The sequence below is a fragment of the Marmota monax genome, unplaced genomic scaffold, assembly GCF_021218885.2.
Source record: "Marmota monax isolate L192 unplaced genomic scaffold, Marmota_monax_Labrador192_F-V1.1 WCK01_AAM20220418_F8-fsc00026, whole genome shotgun sequence".
Lineage (NCBI taxonomy): Eukaryota > Metazoa > Chordata > Mammalia > Rodentia > Sciuridae > Marmota > Marmota monax.
The window spans coordinates 674,767-693,981 of NW_026693108.1; the positions used below are offsets into that span (position 1 = coordinate 674,767).

At 49.7% G+C, this 19,215-nt stretch overlaps 1 protein-coding gene across 2 annotated transcripts; it reads right to left on the bottom strand.

Moving 5' to 3' along the window:
• Positions 1-409: 409 nt before the first annotated feature.
• On the bottom strand, positions 410-17,941 carry Lamp1 (lysosomal associated membrane protein 1). 2 transcript variants are annotated; one of them, XM_046454854.2, is made up of 9 exons: positions 17,798-17,941; positions 12,145-12,263; positions 10,039-10,255; positions 9,720-9,878; positions 3,650-3,846; positions 2,971-3,096; positions 2,138-2,204; positions 1,896-2,066; positions 410-1,364 (listed from the first exon to the last, which is right to left on the bottom strand). In XM_046454854.2, exons 1-9 carry the CDS (start codon positions 17,841-17,843, stop codon positions 1,225-1,227), a joined length of 1,242 nt encoding a protein of 413 aa, XP_046310810.1. In that variant the 5' UTR covers positions 17,844-17,941; the 3' UTR covers positions 410-1,224. The 2 variants fall into 2 exon arrangements, with proteins under 2 accessions (XP_046310810.1, XP_046310808.1); XM_046454852.2 differs by having other exon boundaries at positions 12,145-12,266.
• Positions 17,942-19,215: the final 1,274 nt, after the last annotated feature.

Here is a 19,215-nt window from a genome sequence, read left to right on the forward strand (position 1 = left end):
CAGCAGCTCTCACATTCTTTGGCCTTTTATACCTCTCGTAAGCAAACAGGAAACTGGTGAGACCAGCACCCCACGGAACAGAGGGGCCACACACCCAGTTGCCTGAGCACAGCAGAGCCTGTGCCTCAGCTAGGGCCCAGGGCACATGTGGTTTTGACACAGGTGGCTTTGCCTGCAGAGCCCAAGAGAGCATGGATACTGCTGTCATTTGAGACCCAGTGTTCTCAGGTTACTGCCCAAGAGGCTAACTATCCCAACAGCTCTCCTGAACCAAGGACACAGGCCCCGATCCAGGGCTGCTGCCACCACCAGTACCCACCGCCTCCCGTCCACAGACCTCTAGCAGCATGCTCCCTCAGCAGCCACCACTGAGGCATGCGTGGCGCTCGGCAGACACGAGGTGCAGACAGGCGAAGAAAGAGACTTTTTATTAGCATCGTTACAGGCAGCGTGTCGCGTGTGAGCTGACCCTCAGTGTGCAACCCACCCAAGCCGCAGTGCAGACGTCAGTGGTGAATCTATTATTGTACGCAGTGCAGAAACAGAATCACCCTGAATGCCGACAGAGGACGGAAAATCACTTTACAAAAAGTAAATAAAAATAACACCCTTTCTACACTTAGAAAAGTGCCAGCTCTTGGGCGGCAAAACATGGGAACAATGAGGGTCACGCCCAGCCTGGACACTGCCTCACCACATGCGGGCCAGCCCTCCTGAAAAAGCTTAACCTGAGCATCCAGGTGTTCACCCTTGGTACCTCCACGGTAACACTTTCCTGGCTCTATTATGTTTAATTTTCTAAGCATGCCAGTCTCACCATCAGCCACCCTGCACCAGGCCCAAGTGTTCAAACCAGAGACTTCCCTTTGTAAGGCTTAAATCTGAGCAAAGAATGAAAAAACCAACACCAAATCTTAACAGTCGAATCAAAGTGGAGCCGTGCCACATTAGCAAAGCACTCTTGCCTCTTTAGAGTTCTACTTTGGTAAATATTAACGTTTAACCAGTTAGCAAAATATTTAACCCAGTTAGCAAAATTAACACCGTCATTTCAATAGTTACTCTTTTTGTGCATAGTAAATGTTGCAGGATGAACTTCACATTTGATAAAGCAGATTTGAAAACGGTTTGCCAGAAAGTGTGCCCCGCTCCACACGAATCTAAGCTTGGGGACACGAGAACAGACCCCCTGCCTCTGCTGTCTGCGGCACACCTGCCAGTCTGCTAAATTGTCTGGTAGCCAGCGTGACTCCTCTTCCTGCCGATGAGGTAGGCAATGAGGACGATGAGGACGAGCCCGGCCAGGGCGCCCCCCACAGCTATGGGGATCAGCATGTTGTTCCCATCCAGCAGACACTCTTCCACTGCAAGACAGACAGCCACACACCACTCACCAAAGGACCTGCCTCCACTTGCTGGTCCTCCCCAGCCAGAGGGGCAAGAGGAGGCCAGGTGAGAGGTCTCAACTCCAGACAATTGTCACTACATAAGTCATTACAGGGTGGGGCACTCTCCATTTGGCTGGGAAACCACAGCCGTGCTTCCCACCCCCCCCCCAAGATCAAAGGTTGGTGCCAAACAGCAGGTCATGCTGGCCACCCGTGCTGCAGCCAGCTCCAGACCCCTCACACTCAAGTGTTCACAGGAGGACAGCCTCCATTTCTAAATGAGACTGCCTCTGTTAAGGGAGTCCTCTGCCCCACCTGTCAGGCAGCTTGGGTCCTTCTAAAGCAAGGGGAAGGGATTTCTCCAGAATCTCTCTATTGGAAGAACAGAGTTTTCTTTGAGAGGGAAAAGGAAGCCACCGTCCCCAACTCCTGGCAGTGTGACTGGGAGAGGTCTGATGCGCTTCTACTGCCACCACTACGGCGAATGCCACCCTCAGGACCACTTACCAGACCCAAACCTGTCGCCTTCCACCTGGAAGGCCTGGACCCACACTCTGAAGATGTTGAGGGAGAAGGCCTGGGTGACACGGATGTGCTCCTCAGTGTTGCACTTGTAGGAGTGCCCGACGGTGGCCTGTAGGGCTCTCAGTGAGGTGTTGGTGGCTCTGAAGGTGGGCTCTGCAAAGCAGTCAAAAGTCTGAGTCCCCAGGGCCACAGTGGCTGGGGCCTGGTGAATTGTGGGGTCTTACCTTTGGCGTCAGGAAAAGTTGCATTCAACTGGATCCCTTGTAGGAAAAACCGGCTAGAGCTTGCATTCTGAGAGGGAAGAGAGTGCACAGTCTGTCAACCCACAGGTCCCTGGTCGTCCACTGGACTTCCCACATTCCTAGCTTTAGGACAAAGCTGCTTATCTTATCATCTGAAGGAGCAACATGACTCTAGGAACACAAAGTTTGCTTAGTTCCTTCCAGACCATTTCAAAGATTCAGATTCTCTAATAAAATTGGGTTTGCAGGAGCCATCTTACAAAAAAGTAAAATTGTTTTGAATGGGTACAGTTAAAAAAGAGCCCCAACTATCAAATCAGTCCATTTGCACAGCATCAGGTGGTTGTGAGTGGTTCCAACACTCTTCCCACTTCACTGGCTGACTGCACACCATGGCTCCTTCCAAGCACAGGGCACAGGACATGGATCACCACTGTTAGGAGATAGGTGGCAGCACCTGGCCCCAGGAGAGAGTGGCCTGGCCCCTAGTCAGCAACCTGTGCCCTGCAGGCACCCTGGCTTTCAGGCCTACACAGGTCTTTCTGAAATGTCCGCAGAATAAATGAACAATGGTGTGCCTCAATGAGAAAGTGGGAGGGGAACTCAGGAGGATGCACACAGGGTGGCAGAGTCTGCGCACTGGAAGCAGAGCTGTGACTCTGGACTCTGAACCACAGACGCCGGGCTTACACACAGCACCCTGCTAGTGGGCCAGAACAGTGGTCCTGCCTGACACTGTTGCAAGGGCATGAGGAAGGCAGCAGGAGGAAGACCCCAGTGAGCAGCCCTAATGCTGAAGGAGCAAAGAGCCTCACCATCCCAAACCACAAGACCAGGACCATGCCCTTCTTGCTCTGCAGCTCCAGGGTCACTAGGAGGGAACTGCAGTTCCCGCTGGCTGTGGTCTCGTTTGGGTTGATGTTCAGCACACTAGTCACCGTCTGAAAGAAAAGCAAACAGGTCACGACCTCAGGCCCTGGGCCCAGGCTAACACCTCACGTCAGCCAAACCCCAGGGAACACTGAGCAAATGTCCAGGTCCTACAATGTTTCCCACTGTTTCCAACACACTCAGAATGCTGGGCGGTGTGGCCTTACACCAGCCCCACTCCCTCAGAGCTGCACACTTTTTTCTTAAAAAAATTCTTACCTGATTTTCGAAACGTGGTCTCACTGCATGCCCAGGCTGGCCTTTTAATTCCTGGGCTCAAGCCATCCTGTCTCAGTCTCCCAGGTAATGCAGACAACAGGTGTTTGTACCACACCTGGCTCAGCCACACTTTAAAACTCAAGCCAGCACCCTTTCTCCCAGGGAATAATAAAAACTGATACCTAAATGAGTGTCAGCAGTTCAGGGGAAATGCAGTGCACCCCCCAGGACTGACACTTTCTCTCTGAGGGGTCCAACAAGCACTGTAGGCCGACAGTGTGGCGGGCACAGTGCTCTGCAGTGAACCCAACTTGGGGCAACACCCTCTCCATGCACTCTCCCTACCGTGTTGTCCCTCCGGGCGTAAGTGACGTTCAGCTGCAGCCCCATGCTGGCCAGCAGGCAGGTCCCGTTGTCACCACTCACGTTGTACCTGGACACGGAGGGGCTCTCAGCGGGCACAGGGCTAGGCGAAGGGCTGGGTGGAGCAGGTGGCAGGGCAGTTGGGGAAGGCTCAGGCTTGTCCTGCTTGCAGCGTGACTCTGCAGGGATGTTGGAGGGGGTGCAAGTTCAAAGCCCAGCTCTCTGGTAATGACTGCTAGCTCACCTGAGGCCAAACTCAGAACTGAGAACCCACTGTAGACCCCTAGTCTCTTCTCAGAGGTGACTGCCCCCCAGAGGACAGCATGAGGTCATGCTCTCTTAGGCATACGACAGAAGCAGGTCACACAGTGGGCTCAGGGGAGCAGACCAGGTGGGTATGCTAGAGTATCCTCTATGCACCGGGTGCTTCACTTCAGCCAAGGCAGTGGGTCACTATGCCACCGTGTGGCCTGTCACCAGAGAACACACGTGCAAGGCCCTCTTTCTGGACATGTGCCCCACAAATGTGACTTTTGGTTGTTCATTCGCTCTAAGCGGTCTCCTACCAGGCACTGTGCTAGCACTGACAGAGAGGATAGCAGAGGTCCTGGCCTCCCAGGCTCAGCAAGTGGAGCAGCATAAGCATAGGCGCTGACCATGTCTGCCAGTTGGGACAGGGCAGCTTCCCTGAGGACCCCCAATAGGGACTCGAGGTGAACAGGCCAGCCAGCTATCTCAGGGCTGTAAGGGTAGGGACAAGCATCCTCCTTTAAAGAGAGGGTAGAGGGGGAAGGCAGAGAGAGAGACAGGTGAGGGACAGGGGTATGCCCACAGGACAGCGGGGACGGAAGGGCCTGCAGGGAGGGGACACACTGAGGAGTCTGATCATGGTCCTGTCCCTTAGAATGTGATCTAACAGAAATTTACATCTAGCACTAAGGCAGACTGAACCCAGGCAAGAGAGCTGATCACTGCACAGGAGTCAGGCTGGCCCTCTATGGGCGATGCTCTCAAACAGCACTTCTTCACCACCTTACTTCTGAGGAGAACCAAGGAATTTAGAACAACGTTCATACATTTCCCATCCAATGTGATCCTTTCCACATTTTTCCTAAGTCATGAGAATGTGGCCTAAAATATCCAGCGTGGGTGAGCCCACAGGAATTTGCTATGGAACTTCGTGAACCACTTATTACCAGGAGCGAAGAACCAAGCTCTCATTTCAGCTCTTGTCCCGTTGCCAGCTCCTATCCCACCCCCATGTATATCTGCAGCAGGGGACAGGATGGGGTCCTTCCCCAGAACACGCCCCGCTTCACCTCATGGGTGTGGATGGAGATCTTCACCTGCTGTACCTCCCAAGTGGTGCTTGGTACACTTCTGGAATGCTCCCTCACCAGCAGCGTCTTCCCCATGTGAGACCCACTTCTGGACAGAGCAGAACAACAGAGATGACCCAGCCCGGGCCCAGAGAACCTGCCTGGAGCTCTGCAGTCACTTAACCCTGGGCAACAAGGCAATGCAGATGCTGAGGCCAAGGCGGCACTGAACCACACTTAACTCAGGACTCGAGAAGTCTGGTGGTAAAGGGCTCTCTTCATTCTCTCTGGATGATGTATGCAAAACCCACGCATCCACCAGCCTCATCCTTCATTCCCTGAACATACACTAAGTACCAAAGCCCTCCCTGCAGAAGGCTCATGACCTAGAAGACATCATCACACACAAACTGCACAGACACACACCACAGGAGATGTCCTGGACCCTCAGAACTCAGGACGCAGGGCAGCTATGGGTGCACCCTTCCAGACTACCTCCCAAAGGCTTCTGTGCCATCCAGGCCCCAGACAGCCTCCTGAGAGCAGCAGTGCTCAAACAGGCCTGCCTGCTGCCATCAAGAAGCAACCTCAGGTGACAAGAACCTGTCAGCATCAATGCCTTCAGCTTAGGCGAGTCTGGAGGGAGATCCTGGTTCTTAAGAAATCAGTCAAAAACACTGGCCAATCGGGCACAGTGAGCCTTATAATGACAAGGCTTCAAAGCCATGGAAGCCTTCGACTCACAGCAAGCACCCCCCTCCCAAGCCGGACGATACACAGACAGCAGCGTTCCAGGGCCAGGTGAACTGACCACAGCCCAGGCTTCTCTACACAGCCAGGCCCAGGCGAGCATCGTCTGCCTGGCTCTCGAGCACTCAGCAAAGGTGCTGCTTTCCTCATCACAGGCCAACAGGAGACCCGTGCGTCCTGGCTTGTGCTTTCCTTTCTCTCACCAAGTCTCCTTCGACACAATGTTGAGTTCAAAGGCAAGATGAATGAGGCTGTCTGTTTAAGGCCACCGCTGCTCTGCTGACGAATAGGCCACAGAGGCCTCTCTCCTCCACTAGTAGCTTGTCAAATAAAAGCTACATGGGTAAGAGACCAAGGGGCTGTTTTCTGACCAAAGAAATCAGTGACTTAATGAATTCATTCAGCATGTATTAGGAACCATTCAGAGCAGGCTGGGGACACAAGAACAGACTCCATATGATTGATCTGGGACCTTTCCCTGGAACAGCTCTTGACTTGGTTAAGAGACACCAAAAAATAAGTCATAAAAGTGACTAGGAACCAAAAATATGAAAAGGAAATGTAATGACCAATTCTGAGAGACCTCAAGGATTCTTAAGCAGTCTGCCAACAAGGCAGTCGTGTGATCAGTGTTTCAAATGTCAACTCGTCCTCTATTGCTTGTGTCCCGTAGTGCTGGCCTTCAGCAAGTCCTTGCTGCCCACTGCTGAGGCCCTACCCAAGGCAGTGAGTGGTGGGAGGACTGCACCCAGGGCTTCTCACACGCTAGGCAAGTATGCTACCCTGAGCCCCACTCTGGCCCAGTTCGGTTTGTGCTTACTATTTTTTTTTTTTTTTTTTAGCAAGAAGGGCCTGGACTGACGAGGACTTACCCTAGGCTGTGACTCAACACTGAGATGGCTTCCAAAAGCCCAGGGGCTCCTTCCTCCTACTGAAGAGAACCTCCTCCACCCTTCACCCTTGTTGCCGGCAAAAAGAGGGACAGACCTGGATTGTCAGGACACCCCAGCTTTTGTGGAACATTCGGGAAGTTTTAGGATAATTTTAACTTCCCTATTACCCACTAGAACGCACTAAAAAAGGGCTCTAAGATCTTTGAAAAAGAAGCAAGATTTCCTTTATTCGCAATGTGTACCTGCAGATTTAACAAACTCAAGAAATCATGATGAAAGGGCAGGTATGGATGTTCTTAGCCCCTTCTCTAAAGGGAGGACGCGCTGAGTGACCATCCTCTGGTGGACAAATTGATGGCGAGTCAGGGACAGCCACCCACAACAAGGTCCCCATGACTCATCAGTTTCAAAGCCCATCCTCTGGGGTAGACAACATCCAACATGAGCACATGGCCAGTCCACCCCACTGGCTGCCCCCAGAGAGGTACACGTGGCGGCCTCAGGCATCAGGAACCTTCTTCTCAGACTCTTTTCACAAGCATGTGCTCTCCACCTAACTATGGTGTGAATGTGAACAGTGAGGGGTGCTGGTGAAGCACACTGGGTATACAGCAACCACTCAACTCTACTAGGAACCTAAAACTATTACAAAAATAAAATCTCTCTAAAAATAATTAACCTCAAAAAAAACACAGCAAGTCTTCTATCTCTGCTTGTATTCACTTTCAGTCCAGAGAGAGCAGCCAAGGTCTCAGGGCTTGTCCTTGCTGACCACCACCGCACGGCTTTTCCCTTCAAGCCCTCTCTGCGTGGGGAAGAAAGCAGGGCACCAGGTGACATGTGCCCAGGACGTAGAGCTAGGTGGCAAGCCACGTTCTGTGACCACCACATCCAGGCCAAGCCAGTGGCAGACACTGGACAAGGTCATCAGGCCAGACTCTGGTTTCCAGGTTCTTCCTGCTCTTCAGATCTGAGACCTCTGATGGCCCACATAACCAGGGACTCGTGACTGAACACTCTCTGCTCTGAACACTGTCACCCTGCCTAATGAGGTCACTGCAAGCTGCCTGGGCATGAACTGAGTATGGCACTCCTAGAGACTGCCAGACAGGCCATCTTCACTGGTGCCCACATGCCAGCAGTGCCCTCCCCACCCCACCAAGCAGACACAGACAGGCTCGGTGTGCTCACTGTGTCATCGTGGGTGAGCCTGTGCATGCACCAGTGGGCCAGGAGCCATTCCACAAATTCCAGGGGCTTCTGTTAACCATTCAACATGGCAAGGTTTGTCCAAAGACCTGACTCAAGTTGGCTTCCTTCAGAACTTCCCTGTGACAGTCCTGTTCCTCCCAATTACACCTGGCTTTGGGGGGCAGGGCTTCTCAGGCCTGGCTCTACCACTAATGCTCTTGTCACTGATCAAAGGTCAGCAAGTCCTTTCTACAAAGTGATAGGCAGTAAATATTCTAGATTTGCAGGCTCTAGTTCTATCCTGAGAACTGGACTCTGCCATTCCTAATGCAAAAGCAGCTGCAGAAAACACTGAACAGGTAACAGTGGTGTGCCCAATAAATGGGAGATGCTTTTTCTATGTCCCCCAAGCTACATCCTAAGCACCCCCACTCCTTTTAAATAAATTCTGAGATAGGATCTTGCTAAGTAGTTCAGGCTACCTCCAATCTTCTTCCTCAGCCTCCCAGTCACCGGAATTACTGGCGTGTGCCGTGGTACCTGGCCAGACACTGAGTCTTATAACCTGGTTGTTTATTTTTTGTTTTCAAACCTTAGACAGCAGGACTGGGCCTGTTCCTGGGTGCACCCTGCTGTGAGCATATACCCCGAGACCGCAATGGACCCTAACTAGCACCCAAGAAAAAGCATCCTGTTAGCCACTTCCCCAAGTCACCTTGGAGCAGACTACTGGGGAAGAGGCCAAACCAAGGTCAATCAGGGCAGGTCTGAGGTCAAGGGAAGGCCATGTTCTCTTCATCCACCTGCAGTGGCCAGGTGAGCCCTTCTTAGGCCAATCACACATCCTCTACTTCTGAAATGTGACAGAGGTTTCTGAGCTGGTGGTTGGGGAGGATTTTCTCAAGTAACAATAAAATGATTTAAGAAAAAAAAAAAAAAAACATAAAAAAGGAAAGGAGATAGTAAAATGTATGTGCTACTCTTTGCCAGACACTGATAAGTGGTTTGCATAAATTTATATTTTAATCCCAACATGCTTCAAAGACGGGAAGAGGTGGCTTGGACCCACCTGTCTGGACCTGACACCCACTGGCTGAGTCCACAGGTGTGGGTCAGACACAGACTCAGAAAGGCAGTGCTGATCCATGGCCTCCTGAGTGGAACTGAGAGTGCTCTGTGCCTCTGATCCCACTAGTGGGGTCATGAGGGAAGGTTCCAATGGCTTTGCTCTTCTGCTGCCCTCCTCCCTTCCTCCTCTTGCTTTCTGCAGTACTGGGGATTGAACCCAGGAGTGCTTTACCACTGACTACATCTCTAGTCCTTTCCACTTTTGGAGACAGTCTCTAACTGGCCTAGCCTGAACTTGCAGTCTCCCTGCCTCAGCCTCCCAAGTTGTTTGGATTGCAGGTGTGCACTACTATGCCAGGATTGCTCTTCTTTGTGGCAAAAACACTTAAAAACCACTCTCTCAGCAATACTCAAGAACACAGTGCATCACTGGTCACCACCATCACCATGTGGCACAATGATCTCTGGGTTCTAGTGATCTAACTGGAGCACTCTATCTGCAGGCCAACATCCCCACCTGAGCCCGGGGCTGTCACCAGCCTACTCTCCCTGCCTGTGAGATCAAGACTGACATCTGAGATCAGATGACACTTGCCCTTTGGTGCCTGGCTTATTTCACTCCAACCTTCTACTCTTGTGAATCAAGATGTGTCCACCCTCATCGACAGAGGTCATCTTCTCCAAAGAGAAGAGTTCTGCTGCACAGCTCTGCAAAGAGGCATCCCTGGCTGCGTAAACATTCTCTCCATGTGGTATGCCAGGCACCTGATACCGAGAAGTGAGCTACTGCAGCCGCATGACCAACACCAGAGGACGAGGTCAGCGTCCTACCTCCCTTGCTGAAGCTGCTGCTTGACAGGTAGGCCTGGATGGTGGCATCGCTGAGGGTGATGGTCACATTGCTCATGTGGACCTGGGTGGTGCTGACACACCTGTACTTCTTGTCTATGTCGGCCTTGATGTCAGTTACAGATGAAACATTCTTGACTTCTGCATCAAAAACAAGATCAAAAATAAACAAAAAATAATGATCAAAATTAAAAAAAAAACCCTACAATTTTGAACTACTTGCAGTACTCTGCTAAAGTGATTTCTGAGCATCTTCCCACCCAAATCTCTCTCTCTTCAAGCAGTCAACCCTGATCCCTACCCTTGGAACTTGCGTTGGGGAAAGTCCATGTGTCTGACATGTTGTAAATAAAACTCATGAGCTGGACCCGATAACGTGTTGTGTTTCTTGTGAAAGTGAGGGTCAGCGAATGTCCTCTTCCGAAAGCAATCACGAGGCTAGAGTCGGAAGCGTTTTTTCCACCACAAGAGCTGCTGTTCAGTACTTCTGCAGAGGGTGGCAGTTCAAAGCTCACGTTCTAGAATAAACACAATTGCAACAGAGCCCGATGAGAATGCGTGTTATTAAAGCGATTCAAATACTAAAGACAGAGATCTGTTAAGTCTGACAGGCTTACACCTCAGTTCCAACTCAGATACACTATCTTTTCTATGAGCTGGAGTCCTTCAAACTCGTCTTCTAGTTATTGTTGTAGGCTCTAGTTACCTCATAGTTCTATAAAGTATTCTTTTTTATTTTGGGAGGTACAAGGGATCGAACTCAGGGGCACTCAACCTCTGAGCCACACCCCCAGCTTTATTTTGAATTTTATTTAGAGACAGGGTCTCATTGAGTTGTTTAGCATCTCACTTCTGCTGAGGCTGGCTTTGAACTGGTGAACCTCCTGCCTCAGCCTCCTGAGCTGCAGAGATTACAGACATGTGCCACTGCACCTGGCTTCACTTTTTTTAATGTAAACAAGAAAACTCATTTTTAAAAAAGATCGATTACATCAGTTAATAGAAAAGTAAATCAAATCTAAGAGAAAGGTGACTTCATTATTCATAGTTTAAAACTTCACTCCTATTAAAACAAAACTTTAATTGGGGCTGGGATTGTAGCTCAGCAGTAGGGCGCTCGCCTAGCATGGGCAGGACCTGGGTTCGATCCTCAGCACCACATAAAAATAAAAGGCATTGTGTTGTGTCCATCTACACCTAAAATAAATAAATAAAATAAATATTTTTAAAAAACGACTTTAATCTACTTATAACAGAATAAAAACTAAAGTTACTTTGAAGTGCCCTGAAACTTAATTCTTACTGGGTGTCAGGACCAGCTACATATTCATTATAACTGAAATTCTGCCACTACTATTTTTACTATAGAACGTTTATAGTTTAAAGAATATCTCTTAAACCAAAGTATTTACTTGAGAATTGTTTGAATTTACCGTTATAAGCAAAACTGGAAAATCACCTAATGTGCATTAAAATGAACTAGGTTATGCAAACATGGTTCTAGAAACTGACAGAATTACAGCGTAACGGACTGATTTCTACAACATCCAACTACCAAGACCATATCTAAAAAAGTAAAGCTGAAATTAAAAAGTGCTTGGACAAATATTTATAACTTGAGACGTTGTTACAAAACAAATCCTTGTTTCCAGTTTTCTTCAGTTTGGACAGACACATGGAGACAAAGACATAGTTAATAAACACAGGCCAAGTGGCTGCACAGAGCACAGAGAGTGCTGGAGGACCGCACCCTTCTTCCTGGTACTCCAGCACCACTACTGCCCTTTGCTAGTTGACAGCTCAGTGACAGTCAGATGGCAGTATGCAAGGAAAAATGGAGCTTCAGCCAAGAACTGAACATAAAATGTACCTCAGGGATGCAATTACTGAGTAGATATTATGCAGAACGAGTATGTGAAATACCCACTAATGACTAGTTGAGGAAGAAACACAATAAATACATGCTACCTATCTGTCAGCAATCTAGGAAACACAAAGGCCTCACTCATCCCATAGAAACACAAAAGTTGTTTTAATACACGATGAACATTTTAATCAAAGTAATGAGGTGCTATAAGCCAAGTTACACAGATGTTTTCAAGTATAACAATATATCCAAAGTAAATGCAACATCACACACCTACAACGCTGTTCAATGGGCACTAGGAAGAGCAAGCCTGCCAATAGGGAGGCGGCTTAGCAAGCGGTGCTGACCAGTGCCCTGAAGTGCCATGCTGTGACTGTAAAGGGTCATCGCGAAGACCACAAAGACACATGTACTAAACACAGGTGACAGCACAGGTCACTGGAGAAGGCGCACGTTAACGAGGGGTCGCTTCTCAGATTCAGTTTTAAACTTCCGCTCTCTCACACACATAGATGAAGCACGAGCACCAGCATCTCCTACCTGAGAACCATGCACAGTCTCATAGCTCATCCTGAAGGCAGCGGAGAAGTTGGCCATTATACAAGCTGTCCCATTGCCGTCTTTCACCACAAACATTGCTGAGGCACCATGGACAACACCTGCTGATTCCAGGAAAGACAGACATAATCAGGCATCTTTCTCAAAGTACCAGGGGGCATTTTGGTTTTCTGTACCTAGAGTGGGAGTGCATTTTATTAAGATATTCCACTATACTCCTAGACCACTGAAGAACTACACTGGGCTCTGTGTGACACAGCAGCATCACCTGGTATTCTGTCCCTCCTGGACACACTCTAGTGCTTTATTTCAGAACACTCAATGGGTGTTTACAGTCCATTTCCAGGCCAGTGCTCTGCATCCGTGCTTCCTGGCTCCTCAGGAGCCTGTGAAGATGTGGTGGGGCTTTGGGAGCATATCACACTCCTCATACAACCTTTTGTGGGGACACTGGGGATGCATGCAGCTCCCTTCACTGCAGGCCTGAACTGGTATTTCAAGTCCCATCTGTTGTGGCTTCTCAGGGACTAGTGTGTGACAAGAAAAGTCATTCTGAGGCCAGGGTTACGGCTCATTGGTAGAGCGCTTGCCTAGCATGCATGAGGCACTGGGTTTGATCCTCAGCACCACATTAAAAAATAAATAAATAAAGGTATCGTGTCCATCTACAACTAAGAAAGAAAGAAAGAAAGAAGAACAGAAGTTATTCTGAACTCATTACCCAATGTCAGGAAGGTCCTCACATACAGGGACTGGAACTTAACAAGAACAGGGAGAAGACATTGTAAGCATACTGAAAATTAAAGGGCAGGTGAAAGCCACATGGGTCTTTCTGGCCTAAAAGTGGGCCTTGCTGAAAACCTCCTCTCTGGATTCTTTAGCCTAGCAAATGCAATCGGATCACTCCGGTACAAAAGTAGTACTTCTGAAAAACCACTAGTTTTATTACAGTTTGTACACAGATTGCCCCAAATTTGTGTTTTTGCTGGTTCTTTTTGTTCTGTTTTGTTTTGTTACCAGGGATTGAACTCAGGGGCATTCGACCACTGAGCCACATCCCCAGCCCTATTTTGCATTTTATTTAGAGACAGGGTCTCAATGAGTTGCTTAGCACCTCACTAAGTTGCTAAGGCTGGCTTTGAACTTGCAAGCCTCCTGCCTCAGGCTCCTGGGGCCGCTGAGATTACAGGCATGTGCCATAGTGCATGGCTTGTTTTTGCTAGTTCTAAAGCCAAATATTTATCAGCCATCACTGTGTAGTGAAATACAGAAATGACACGCTGTCACTGGTCCCTGCTGTTACAAGCTTGTGCACACCCTTCCCAATGACATTTATACACCTGGGGTCTGATATGACATTCCAAGTGGGTGTGTATGCCCATCTGATGAGAATTCATCTGCACACCTGGAACTTGGTCTTCCACTCTAAAAAGTGGAAACATGACTCAAGCACGGTTTGGGAACAGCATCCTCAAAGAGAGGCTTCAACTTTTCATTTAAAATTCTGTGTTGTTTTTTTTTTTTTTTTGGAAAGTAAATTAACTCCAGTGAACCTAATTCATTTCATCCCTGGGACTTTGAAAAAAATAAAATCTTTCGAGAAACTGGTATTCAAGTTCAGAACCAAGAAAGTACCCAGAAATACCACATACCTTCCCTTAGAGAAGGGAAGACCACACCTACACTCCTGAAGAAGTGCTGCTGTGTGGGGCTGAAGCAGATTCCTTCCACAGAAGGAAGCCTGTGTAGCTACTGGATGCTCTGCTCTGCTTTCTGACCCACACATAGCCTGCGGTGCTCAGGCAGTGTCACCCTAAAAGCATTCGCAATTAGCCAATGCGACACTTTAAAAACCTAGAAGACTCATCACTGTATTTCCCACATAGTAAAGCTTTTAAAAAACAGAACATTTCTACCCCTTTCTGTGAGGGACAGCAGCAAGGCAGAAAAGCCAGAGCAGAGGCAGCAAGCCAGTCGGCGAAGGCATGGGCACTGAGGCCAAAGAAAGAATGGAACAGACTCTAGCACATCCATGGCCTGAGATGTCCTCAGTGGGAGGACCAGAGGTCACTTGTCTGACAGAGCAGGATGCCCACATGGGATCATACACAGGCCAGCTCTTACCAAGTGGTGCTCTTACCCAAGTTTCCTAAATCATTTAAAAAAAAAAAAATCCTTCTGGGGCTGGAGATGCAGCTCAGTGGTAGAGCACTTGCCTATCATGCATGAAGCCCTGGCTTTAATCCCCAATACTGAAGAAAAAAAAAAAAAGATCTTTTTATTGACCCAAAGCACTTCATTAGGAAACACTTCACCCTAAGTCACCTGTCAGTCACCTTTTTTTCATTTAGTAAGTACAGTGAGTCTAAGCTTTAAAAGGAAAAAAAAAAAAGAGGTATCACAAATTTAAAATAAGCTTTAGCAGCACTCAACATCCATGTTTATTCTGGAAAGGCCCACAAATTTTGAACTATTAAAATAAGAAATTTGGGCTGGGGATGTGGCTCAAGCGGTAGTGCGCTCGCCTGGCATGCGTGCGGCCCGGGTTCGATCCTCAGCACCACATACAAACAAAGATGTTGTGTCCGCCGAGAACTAAAAAATAAATATTAAAATTCTCTATTTCTCTCTCTCTAAAAAATAAAATAAAATAAGAAATTTATCTGCCCTAAAGGTCAATTCTGGTCGAGAGAAAAATTTAAATAAGAGCACTAGAACAGAATTTTAAGAAAAATGTATATAAAGATAGTCTTTAAAAAATTTCTTAACTGTGACAGCTGGCTTAGGGCAGCTTCTAACCTCAGTTAAGGTGCCTGAGGTAACCTGACAAGTGTCAGGGCCTGGCGGGAGCAGCTGCTAGGGGGCCCAGTGCCTGCCAAGGACTGCTGGCTCTGTTCACCCAGAACCAATGAATTTATTTCTCCAGGGTCCCAAGGAGCAACTTTGGCTTGTTTTCAAAATACTCACATTTGTACAAAGTCCTTTTTTGACACTGCAGATGCAGGAAGCACATGAGACGGACAGCAGCACTTCAGAGGCCTCAGCCCCCAGGGGCCCCTCCACCACACACTAGCTCTGTGACCCTGGCATAGAGTAGCCACCCCACTCTCGGTTCATGTACTTTTGACAAGGAAATAAGGGTGCTGATCCCCCAGGCTATGAGGGCATCTCCAGTAGCCAATGCAGTGGAGCACTGGTGCAAGGCAGTCATTCATTTCAATGCTAGCCACTGTTACTTAATTCTTTAATTCTCAGGCTCTGACAAAGCATCAAAAAGATACATTGTTTCATAAGCACTATTCCCAGGCCAACCGCAAATGCTTGGATTCAAGCTTTACTACTGCCTCAGCCTCGGAGAGGTGGGACTACAGGCATGTGTCATCACATGCTGGCTTAACAAGCACTTACTTTGTGATAAGCACTACTCAAGTACTTTGCAATTAATCTGCTTACCATGACAACCCTAACAGGTAGACACTCCATTTTACAGAGGTGGATACTAAGACACAGATAAGCTGACTGATTCGCTCAATATCACACATCAAATGAAGGGCAGGAGTCTTCTGTTGTGGCACAGGGCTAATAAGCTGGTTGCAGGGCATATACCACTGTTGAGCACACTGCCTCTCCAGTGCCTGGTGAGGGGGTATGTTTTAAATTATTAAATGTTTCTTTTGAAATGAGAGACTGCTATCTGAAGCCAATAAATTTCTTTTTAAAACTGATTTGCAGGGGCTGGGGATGTGGCTCAAGCAGTAACGCGCTCGCCTAGCATGTGCGAGGCGCTGGGTTCGATCCTCAGCACCACATAAAAATAAAATAAAGATGTTGTGTCCACCGAAATAATAAAAAATAAACATTAAAAAATTCTCTCTTAAAAAAAAAAAAAACTGATTTGCAGGGTCTGGGATTGTGGCTCAGTGGTAGAGCACTTGCCTAACAAGTGTGAGGCACTGGGTTTGATCCTCAGCACCACATAAAAATATAAAAACAAAATAAAGGTTTCTGTACATATACAACAAAAAAAAAATTAAAAAAAAAACTAATCTGCATAAAAATCCAATTCTATTTTGTCCTGGCTTTTTTCAATTGAGAATTTTTCTTTTTTTGGTACAAGGGACTCAACCCAGGGGTGCTTAATCACTGAGTCAAACCCTCAGAGATATTTGTTTTATTTAGAGACCAGGTCTCCACTAATTTGCTGAGGCTGGCCTGGAACTTGGGAGCCTCCTGCCTCAGCATCCTGTGCTGCTGGGATCACAGTCATGTGCCACTATGCCCACCCAGTATTTTTTTTTTCTTAACCAGCAACAATTACCTGCAAAGATTAAAAAAAAAAAAAAAAAAAAAAAAGACCCAAGCTCCATCCCAGGCACAGGTCACAACCTTAAGTGGCAGGACAGAGTATTCCTAAAAAGCCAATTTGTGACTAAAATTGGTTAAGGACCACTATTGTAAAATTCAACAGTCCTAAACAAAATAAGCCAGACACAGCAGAAAGACAACAATCCTGTTGAAGGTGGGGGGTGGTCATAAAAGCAGGAGACCAACAGGGTAAAGAAAGTTGGGGCGTAAGGGGAGGTGCTGGAAAACAAAAATTGTCAAACTATGTTATATGCCTGTACGATCATGCTATAATGAAACTCACTATTCTGCATAATATGCACCAATAATAAAAATCAGACACATGTAAGTGCCACACACTGTCAAGTCTGGGTTGGGCTTTACATATGGGAAAGGCTAAAGACTTGTCAAACAGTCACAGAAGAGGTAGCCTGGTGCCAGGTCACAGGATATGTAGTTTAAGTAATGAGAGAGAGAATACTGTTTGGGGTGCATCTATCCTAATTCCACCGGAAAAGCCGACAAAACTCCACTACCGAGGGTAACACTGGCCGACGTCATTCGGAAACAGGAAAGCATTCAGTCGTCATCTATGTTTAGGTCGACATTACACAATTACACCGTTTAGGAAGTAAAACTTCAGTTCTTGCTTCTCCGTTCTTTCTAAGGATACACAACAGTGGCAGCTTTACCCAGTTCTAGTTATTAATGTAGGAAAATTTAGAAACCAGGATCCTTTTTTTCAAGTTGTCTTATGGTAAAGTCGTGCATTAAAATAAACATTAAAACACCTTTTTGTATGCGATCCCAGCGACTGAGAAGCTGAGGCAGGATAACTGCTAGTTCCAGGCCAGCCGGGGCAGCGCACAGGCTGGGGAGGCGGTGGGTGGCTGGGGAGCCGAGCGCCCGCCCCGCGCGCAGAGGCCGGGCTGCGGCGTCAGGCGCCAGCCCCGTCACACAGGTCCGCGCGCTCCAGCCGGCCCCCCGCGGCGGGCCGGCACACCCTGAGCCTCGCGCGCCCTTCTCAGGCCGCGGCCTCCCGCGTCCCGGCCTCGAGCCAGGCTGCGGGCTCCCCCGCGAGGCTCCCCCGGGGCCGCTCCCGCGGCGCACCGGCCTTCCACGCAGGCGGCGCAGGCCGGAACGCAACGCGAAGCCCCGGGCGGCGGGGGCGCAGCGCGAGTCGGGCGGCCGGGGCCGGCAGGCTTGCCCGCGGCCTCCGCGCCACCGGGCCCCGCCGCCATGGCGCCGCGCCCAACGGCCGCCGCGAGCGCAGCCCCCCGCCCGCGCTCACCAAGCAGCAGCAGCAGCAGTCGCCGGGCGCCGCCGAGGGCCGCCATGGCGCGGGGCGGCCGGGACGCGGCGGACGGGAGTGTGGGCCGGCAGGCGGGAGCGCGGCGTCCACCTCTGGAGAGCCCCGGCCGCTGCGGCGCCGGCACCGACGAGACCCCGCTGCCGGCGGCGCCTGTCACGTGAGCGGCGCCGCGCCCGGCCGCCACGTGACCGGCAGGTATCGCGAGAGCGCGCGTCGACGCCGGCCACGGTTTCCCCGCGGCACCTCGCCCTCCAGGCGTCCCTCGGCAGACACGTGACCCCGCCCGGCACGTGACCGCCTGTCTCGGCACGTGATGCCGCGGCCACGTGAGCGGCCGGCGGCCTGAAACAGTGGCCTGGGGCTGGAGAAAGTGAAGAGGAAGAGCCGGGCAGTGGAAAGTGAGAGCGGGAAGGGGAAGCCGCCGGGCGACCAGGGCGGCGCGTTGTGGACACTGGCCCGAGGCGCACGGGCCCTCTCCCGCCAGCCGGGCCGGTACTGGCCGCCGTTCCACTTTGTGTAGTGCGCGGGGAACCTGCGAGGCCCATCTCTTGCAGGTGGACCTGGGTCCCCAGTTAGGGGTGGGCCAGAAGGAGTTCGTTGTGGAGTGGCAAGCCCCTCAGTTGCCTCTGGGAAACTTGTTTCGGTCCTCAGCGTTCTCCCCTCTTAGGAGAGAAGGGAGGTGAAATCCGCCAAGTGTGGTTTTGATTTCCAAGCAGGAAAGGGAGTAGAGGAGCAGGTGTGACACTTCTCAGCGTTTTGGAGCACTCTTGATGGCTGGAGAAGATAGCCATGTCAGCCTTACCTGGAGTCCCCTCGGTGAACTCGACCTCTGGGTCCTTCCCCCACAGAACTGAAACCCCGGAAACCCCTGAATTTTAACTTGGGATTCCTCTGGCCCTCCGATTCTCAAAAAGGTTGGAAATGGGAGTTAGAACTGGGACTTCAACAAGCATACTGAATGCTGGAATTCATGTTATGAAACAAAAGTTGTCTTTAAAAATAGTTATTGCTGGGTATGGTGGCACAGGCCTGTAATCCCAGGAACTTGGGAGGTTGTGAGGCTGGCCTTAGGCCTGAGCCTAAGCAACTCCATTTTAAAACTCCAGTTTGAAACCTGCAGTCTCGCCAGGCACTATGGCCCTCAGGCACCAACAAGTCACTTCTCCCACCCTGATAAAGAGTGAAGCCTCTGGCAGGCTGCCGGAGGGAAAGGCGGAGAAGATCAGGGTGGGGACCACAATACCAGATGTTTTAACCCCAGGATAAATGATGTCCCTGAGAAATCCAGCTGATAAGGATTGAAAGGGGGGGTCAAGGGCTGGGGATGTGGCTCAAGCCGTAGAGCACTCGCCTGGCATGCATGCGGCCTGGTTAGATCCTCAGCACCACGTACAAAG